This window comes from Cotesia typhae, unplaced genomic scaffold (genome assembly GCF_013202065.1).
Source record: "Cotesia typhae breed Kobodo isofemale line unplaced genomic scaffold, CoteBio_Ctyphae contig_5, whole genome shotgun sequence".
NCBI classification, from domain to species: domain Eukaryota; kingdom Metazoa; phylum Arthropoda; class Insecta; order Hymenoptera; family Braconidae; genus Cotesia; species Cotesia typhae.
Window position 1 is genome coordinate 6,362,259 of NW_027423757.1, and position 8,664 is coordinate 6,370,922.

Genomic DNA, 8,664 nt, shown 5'->3' on the forward strand with positions numbered 1-8,664 from the left:
TTAATTTGATTAATTAATCATTTTCATAGCTGACCAAAGAAATTCTAACTAACTCTGCAGATAAGGTATAAAAACTATAAATTAAATTATAAAAATTAAATTATCATGATTATTGAAACAAACTTCGTAGATAAATCCTTTTTTCATCAATTTGTTTCATTTTTAGGTAGAAATATTTACTAATACTGGTTGCTACCTTCCTAAATCCATAATGGCAAGCATAGATCTACTCGATTCTCAAGAAAATGATTGGAAGAAGCTTTTGTCTAATATTTCAGTCCAAATGTTTGGGAACAAACTGAAATATATGTCTGTAAAAGGATATAGAGGGAATCTTGCTCTACATCCAAAAATTTGGCGAGCTCTTTTTAGTACATAGTCAATTCATTTTACTTTTATTTATTATAGTTTAAGAATTCATTTTTATATTACAAAAATATCTTTTTTAATTAAAATATTCATCTTGATCATTTTACAGGCTTAATTAATGACAAAGCAGGAACTCAAATCACTCCAAAGGCGTTCAACCAAGTTCTCAATAAAGTATTTTCAAACAGAAAGACCAATATTACTAAAGTTTCTGCAATCATTGAGGAAAAAAAAAAGAAGACGGTGGAGATGAAGATGATGATAATTATGAAGATTTTGATAGAGAGTTATCAAATCACCAGTCCTTACCACCACGATATTTATCTCCTTCACCGAGCCTCGATAATGAGTCACGAACATCTTCACCAGCAAGAGTTGATAATCAAGAAAAATTCCAGAAATTTCCAGTGGACATTGAAGAAGTATCAACACAAGACAAATCAGCAACTGCTTCAAATTGCTACCAGAACTCATCGATGATTCCACCAACAGTTCCTTCCATTCATTCAATTATGTATACTCGAACACTGATGTCGACAGTCCCATCAGCAATCACTTCAAATAACTCGAATTCCCATTTTTATACTCAATCAATTATACCACCAATAGTTTCATCCGCTTACTCACATGAATATCCCAAAGTACTATTTATATGAAAATGAATAATAATTTTAACTCATTTTAAATTTCATCTATATTTCCAGAATCACACAGCTATAACATCTCTTCATCCCGACTTGTATCCTCAGCATCAGTCAACAAACCATTCCAATCTTTCAACAGCAAATAATCAGAATCAACCAAAAATCACTCCTAACGATTCAAGTTCATACTCTCACCATCAGCCAACAGTTCCATCAACAATTTCTTCAACTTACTCTAATCCAAATTTTCATACCCAACCAATGATACCACCAAGAGTTTCATCCACTTACTCACATCAATACCCCCAAGTATTATCTATACTCAAGTCACAAATAACCTTAATTTACTCCTAATTTTATCTATATTTCCAGAATCAAGCAACTGTGACATCTCTCCCCCTCATCTGTATCCTCAGCATCGGTCAACAAATAATTCCAATCTTTCAACATCTAACTATCAGAATCAAATAGCAATCACATCTACCGACTCAAATTCATACTCTCAACATCAGCCAACCGTTCCATTAACAATTTCTTCAACTCACCCAAATCCACATTTTCATACCCCACCCATGATACCACCAAGAGTTTCATCCACTTACTCACATCAATATCCCGAAGTATTATCAATAGTCAAGTTAAAAATAGCCTTAACTCACGCTTAATTTCATCTATATTTCCAGAGGCAAGCAACTATGACATCTCTCCCCCTCATTCTTTTCCTCAGCATCAATCAACAAAAAATTATAATCTTTCAACACCAAACAATCAGAATCAAACAACCATCACTCCTAACGATTCAAGTTCATACTCTCAGCATCAGCCAACAGTTCCGTCAACAATGTCTTCAACTTACTCAAATTCACATGTTCATTCCCAACCAATGACACCACCTAGAGCTCCGTCCACTTATTCACATCAATATCCCCAAGTATTATTTATAGTCAAATCAGAAATAACTCTATCTTACTTTTAATTTCATCTACCTTTCCAGAATCAAGCAACAATGACATCTCTTCACTCTCATTTGTATCCTCAGCATTCAATGAATTCATCAACAGCCTCATCTTCGCATTCAGATTCATATTTTTACAATCAACCCCAAAATGTTTTCCCGGATATCATGATGCACCTCAACGGTATTCACACCAACAAAATTTTGATCGAAATTATACAAATATATAATTATTAGAAAAAGGTATTGGTTCTTGTTTAGATTGATCATTTATCTTCATCAGTTGTTTAATTCTAAATGTACTTATGTCCTTTATTTCTTTGCCTTATGATTATTTATTCATATAATAAAGAATACTCGTCAATGTATGGCCATATAGGCATAGATGCTTCGCGTTTTGTCCTTCTTCACTTTACTTTTTAAATAATTGTTCAATCAAATGTTATGATTGATATATTTTACATTATTTTTTTACTACTGTCTATAACGATGGAATAGAAAAATAATTAAGTTAAGATAGAATGTTATTGCTGTGTGTTACTTGAAAAGAGATTAAAAAATATTCAAAGCTCAGTAAGTATGATTATTATTATTATTATTATTATTATTATTAATATATTTGTTAATATTATTATTGTTATTATTTTAAAAATTATTATTATTATTATTAGATTAAATCTGTTTTTAATCTAAAGGCAATTAAAACTGCGTAAAAAACATTAAAATTAGGACTGCTTTTGATCTATAGGCAACTAAAAGCCGCCGTATAAATATGTTTAAAAAGTCTGATTTTAGTCTTACAACAATCAAGAATAAATTAGATATTATATTAAAATTGGTCTAGAAGTGGTCTGAATTGGGAATAGTACGAGCAAAAACAGACCAAATCTCTGTATAAAATGAATATCAGTAATAAAATTAAAAATACTACAAAAATTAAATATTTTCATATATCCTAAAACTGATTAAATTTTTCGACCCGGGTTATATCTTGCATTTTCTATAAGATTAATTTACATAGTTTAAGATTACCTTTATGTTTTTTTTTCTTTCGTAAAAATTATCCATCGTTTCTTCAGAAAAAAACGAACAACGATGTAATGAGAAATTAATTTGTCAAAAATTTTTAATAATTTCATTTGTTAGCTGAAGAAAAAAATTTTTTCTCACAGTAACTTTCTTGTTGAAAAAAAGTTATTTGAAATTTGTTATCACAACAATACCATTTTTTTTCAAAAGAAATTTTTTCTCAGTGTATGAAATAAAAAACCAATACTTACCAACAGAACTATACTTCATTTAATACGCAATTAATATCTTAATACTATTTCACATAAAGTAGTTATAAATTTATTTTTCGAGTTATGTAAGGCTTTTGCTTTTTAGAAGTATCAGTTACTAAAAATTTCACATAATTACTTAAAGAGACTCCGTGCTTCGCAATGAATTATAAAATGATTTGATTGAAACGTTAAGGTTCCGTTTTCACTTGAATGTCCGTAAATTGCGATTTATTACTTTTTATCGTGTTTACTTTGTTTGTGTACGAACAACCTTATCTTGTTAATTATTTCCACTTTTTTTATAAAAACGGCACGAAAATATTTTTATTACAAAAAAACTAAACAATACATCTTAAAAAGACTTCTGGATCTTCAAAGCTTTATTTATTTGATTAAAATTACATTTCAAATAGAAAAACCTACTTCAAAGAGAATAGCATCTTACAAATAAAAACTGTTATTATTTTCATAAAATATCATTTTGGTAAACTGTAATTTTAAAATTGTTTTTAATTTTTTTATTTTTTACCTTCTTCTCTTTTCATATTATTTATAAAAATAAGTATCATAAAATAAATTATGTAAAAATGACACTTAAACTCATGTATTCCACTTTGAATACATGGTTTGCGGTAAATTGAACTCCCAATATTTCGATATATCATGCATATTCGTTAAATTAATGTATAAATTTTATTCTAGCCATAAGGCCATTTTTTTGAGCTCACAGAGGTCACTGAAAGCCGATTAGTCACTAAACTATTGACATTTAAAATAATACGCCGGATAAAAATGAATGTATTTGTATTGATTTTATATGTATATTAAAAAACAGGTAAACAGGTTTTGTATTTATAACTATTTCACATAAACAAACTATAAAAATAATTTATTTTTTTATTCGTGCCTCAATTTGGAAGCAAGTAATGTTAACAGGTTTTCCTCGGCTAAAATCAACTAATTTCCAAGTGACAGTTGTCAGTATCTGTAAATAATATTTTTAATAGAGTGGTGAATATTGGTTATAATTATAATTTATATTTTTGATAAAACAACTCTTACGTTAGGATAGAAATCAAAAATGTAGAATGAATTTTTGTATTTGTAGATACCGCCCGCTTTTAAGGGACATGCAGCTTTGGTATCATCCATGTTATATAAATACTGGCAAGCGTCAGTGCTATCGACACTTACAAAAGGAAGATCTACACCAAAGACTTTCGCAGAAACCTTAGTCGTCAGTTTTGAGACATCTTTGTCGACTGAAAATATCTCTTCAACGAATACGGTATTTCTCTTCTTTAGGATGCATGGTGGCACATCGCAATTCGTAATAGATAATGATCGAATGTTTGAACTTCCGCCTGGCGCTGAAATTATAAATAAATATTTTATTTATAATAAGACAATATAGATTCAATGATTTTTATCATTCAGAATGTTTACATCAAAAAATCGTCTTCGCGTTTAATTATTATTGTAATTTATAAATAAATACAATTTTTATGAGAGTCGAATTCAATAAAATTGTAATTACGTCTTATCCTTAATACTTGTAAATAAAAATTTTTATTAATGAAAAAATGTATTTAATTTAATAACCTAGATTTCATATGAGTATTTATATCGTAGAAATACATTATTGAAGTTCTGATGTGATGCATACCACATTCTGTCGAATTATATTTAACCAATGGTAATAATATACCGTTTTTATCGTTAGTTAAAAAATTTTTTTAATTTGGGATACATTATGTCACGCGAAACTGACGAAAGACAGTAATTTGATTTTCTCTTGAGATGACTTTTATTTCTTTTTTTTTCTAGGCTTTTATTAGAAATTATTGTGATCAGAAAATCAAAATTTGCAACTTAAATTCTATAAATGGAAATTTATACATTGAAAGATGTCATTAAAAATATGAATATATGATTTTTATGTATTTTTTCAGTTTGCCATTCGGCTTATGAAGCCTTGTCATAAATGTTGATAAATAAATAAATAAATAAAAAAGAAAATTATTGATTTAATAAAAAGTCTTTAATACTAAATATTTCATTTTTTCAATGTAAATATATGGTAAGAACATGAATCTTTAATTATCGACTTGAATTTCATTGTACATTGATTATCGATAAAATTTCAATTTTCTCCGTTCAGAGTAATGAATTATTGAAAATCAAATAATATACTATATTTTCGTGTAAAATATATATTAAAGTTTCGTGTTAAACTTATTATATATTTGACATGTATATTTTATGAGAAAGCTGGCGATTAAAATACACTTATTCCTGTCCAAGAAGTTTTTTTAATAAAAATTATTTTTTAAAAATTAAATATTTAAATCTTTCATATATTAATTAACTCTCATCTTAATTCAGATTCAAAGTTTTGGTATTCAAAATAATTTAATGGACATATTTACATGAAGAAAAAAATTTCAGTGACTGCATAATACTTTCGATCATTCATTTTATTATTATAATTGGTATTTGGTTATTTATTATTCTAGTTCATTAATAATCTAGAAAGACTAAATAAGCAAATTTGGAAGACGAGAAAAGTTAATTAACATAACTTAATAATGATACTAAAAATGTTAATTAAAACAGTTGTGATTCAAAATTAAAATTTTGAAATGTAAGCATCAACTATTTGATTTTCTTGAATACTACAAACATACTTATTTGCTATTTACATTTACACATGTATAAATATAATAAACCATTTATCTCTAAATATATCGGTGAGCAATTTTTTTTTCACGGTCCATTTCAGCCACCTTCAAGATTCAACTACATTACCGCCGTTAACGTACAAAACTTAGCAGTTGCTTGCCTTGAACTTGTTGCTTGCCTTCTAGACCCGATCTGCGTAACTCGACTTTCATTTTCTACCTCGCAATGATGATATTATTTATTTTATCGATTTTCAATGACTCGATTCAGTAAACAATTGTCATAGACCAAAAAAAAAAAAAATTTCCCGAACGAATAATTAAAATTACTCACTTTTTTTTTCTCACTTAATTAACATTAAAATTTGTTCATACGTGTGCTCACAGATTTGTGATGAAAATAATGAAACAAGTAAAAACAAATCAGTATTTTTTTTTCCATTTCTTGGAACAATAAACAATAAAAAGATGTGAAAAATAAAACCAAACATTACCTAAAACACGCGATTATATACAACTTTTTTCACAATAAGCGTTATAATTAAGTTTATAATGTTGTGTGTAGTACACGGAAAAACGACAATAACTAGATAGGTCATGCGAGTTCATTAATAATAATGACCACCTAAACATGATGCGATTATTACGTTCTCTACCGTACTACTAATACATTGTACATGCGTTTGAAGTTGTTCGGTAATATTAATTAAACGCAATTACATATTAAATTATTTCTTAAGAATAATTACATATTTTTACTGGATTATTTATTTTTTTTTAAATTAATTTTAATCTTTTTATGTTTATAATAAGACTTACAATTTTTACACTGAATATAACTTTTTTCTACAGCTTCTGTCAGGAAAGTGAGACACATTAATGTAAAAATAACAATAAATATAGCCCTCGACATTTTGAGTGAAGTAATTTGCCTTCTGCGTAACCGTAGAATTGCTAGTTTATTAGTTTAATGTTCGAGTGTCCCGCACTGATCTCACTCTCGTCTACTATGAGCTGTAACGACGTTCAAGCAAACGTGCTTCGACTAGTCACTAACAGTACTTTATATATGTTGTATAGTAAGGCCATATTAAAGTCCAAAGTAGTAGGGAGAGATCCTTCATAAGATAGGCAGTGGGAAGACTTTTATTGTCTTAAAACATTTCATCTTTTACCACAATATCTATCCTTCTAATTCTAAGAATTAATTTATTTCTTTGATATGTCAGTTTTAATGGTTACTAAAAAGAAAACTTACTTTCTTTTTTGTAAATTAAAATTGATAGAATCGACTAGTAGGTATAAAAAAAAAATATGTTTGACAACTTTGTAAGCCTGGCTTCTAAATTTTTATGTTCTAATCCTATTTTACCTAGATATAATTATCTAAATGATTAAAACTAATGTCTGGAGTTGAGTGTCCGATAAATCTGAGTAAGGAATTTTTCAGTTGTTATCTTCAATTTAGTATAAATTATAATAAGAAATTTTAGTTTAAAATTTATATCATTGTTAATTTTATTTCTTTATTATTCAGTCTTCAGTAAACTGAATTATATATCCGAAATCTTCAATTTAACATTATTCCATATTTGTGAATAAACATTTAAGCCAAGTAATAAAGAAATGATATTTATTTTTGTAAATATATAATTCTCTGTAAGCCTTCGAGAATTTAATGCGAACAATTTAATTTTTTGATCACATGATCTTGCTCATCTGCTTTCCGATTTTTTAAAATTTCAATTTTCTTAGCGGGAAGTTAAAAGTAGTAGAAGAATAAAGTAATAAATCATATTGAGACAGAACTTATAGAATGTGATGTCTATTTCAGCTGCATAATTTTTAAAAAGTTTTTACTTGGGTCTAAGATATTCTGTAAGATAATAATAACCTGTTTACACTTAATTGCTAGATCAACAAAGAAAATCATTTCCATGGGCCAAATGTTTTCTCGATCAGAGAACTCGTTTTACTAGTGTATTCTTACATCACATATAAATAATTTTATTGTATTTTGTAATATTGTATTTTGCATCTTGATGAATTTTTCACTGATAAAGATGAAAATAAACGTTAAAAAAAAGTAAATAGAAGCATTAAACAACTTCCCTTTAAAAAATATATTTTATGTATCATCTATGACTAAATTCTGTTTCAACTTAAATTTTCACTATGTGAACGGTAAAACGAGTCATAGATATCTTTTAATTGTCAGATAGAGAGTATATACAGTTAATCCTTGTTCAATAAAGTGACATTAACTGAACATAGGATAAAAATATATCTTCATATAGATAAAACACGTACATCGATGTTTCTTTCTTGTTGGTGTAATATTTTCTGAAAGTTAAAGAAAGAATGTAAAACCATCGACTATTTTAACGTGACACGGAAAGAAATGATTAGATGTAATTTACTTTAAAATTTACTCTGAAATCATAAAATTCATGTAATTATCAGCCGATTAAATGTTTACTTAATATTTTTTCTGACTCAGAAAAATAGGTGTCTAAAGGTTAGATGACTAAAGTGAAATTGATAATATAATTATTGTTTTAATAGGAATTGTAGAAAAAAATTTAAACATAAAAAAATTTATATCGTTTATCATAACACGGGTTTATAGTTATAAGATAAGTACTCAAAAATAAACGAAGTAATTCGCGTAAAATTTCCTTGAACTTACTCCAGGTTCAAAATATTTTTGCGGCGTAAAAGACATATTATTT

General features: G+C 27.3%; 1 protein-coding gene across 1 annotated transcript; it reads right to left on the bottom strand.

The window, feature by feature from the left end:
• Window positions 1-4,052: 4,052 nt before the first annotated feature.
• Npc2b (Niemann-Pick type C-2b) lies at window positions 4,053-6,974 on the bottom strand. The gene is made up of 3 exons (XM_074248359.1): window positions 6,752-6,974; window positions 4,314-4,621; window positions 4,053-4,236 (listed from the first exon to the last, which is right to left on the bottom strand). Exons 1-3 carry the CDS (start codon window positions 6,843-6,845, stop codon window positions 4,141-4,143), a joined length of 498 nt encoding a protein of 165 aa, XP_074104460.1. The 5' UTR covers window positions 6,846-6,974; the 3' UTR covers window positions 4,053-4,140.
• Between the last annotated feature and the right edge of the window lie 1,690 nt (window positions 6,975-8,664).

Coding starts and splice junctions, on each gene's coding strand:
- Npc2b (XM_074248359.1), bottom strand. CDS start 6,845: ATGTCGAGGGCTATATTTATTGTTATTTTTACATTAATGTGTCTCACT. Junction 4,622..6,751: donor TTATATTCAGTGTAAAAATT/GTAAGTCTTATT, acceptor TTATAATTTCAG/CGCCAGGCGGAAGTTCAAAC. Junction 4,237..4,313: donor TTTTTGATTTCTATCCTAAC/GTAAGAGTTGTT, acceptor TATTATTTACAG/ATACTGACAACTGTCACTTG.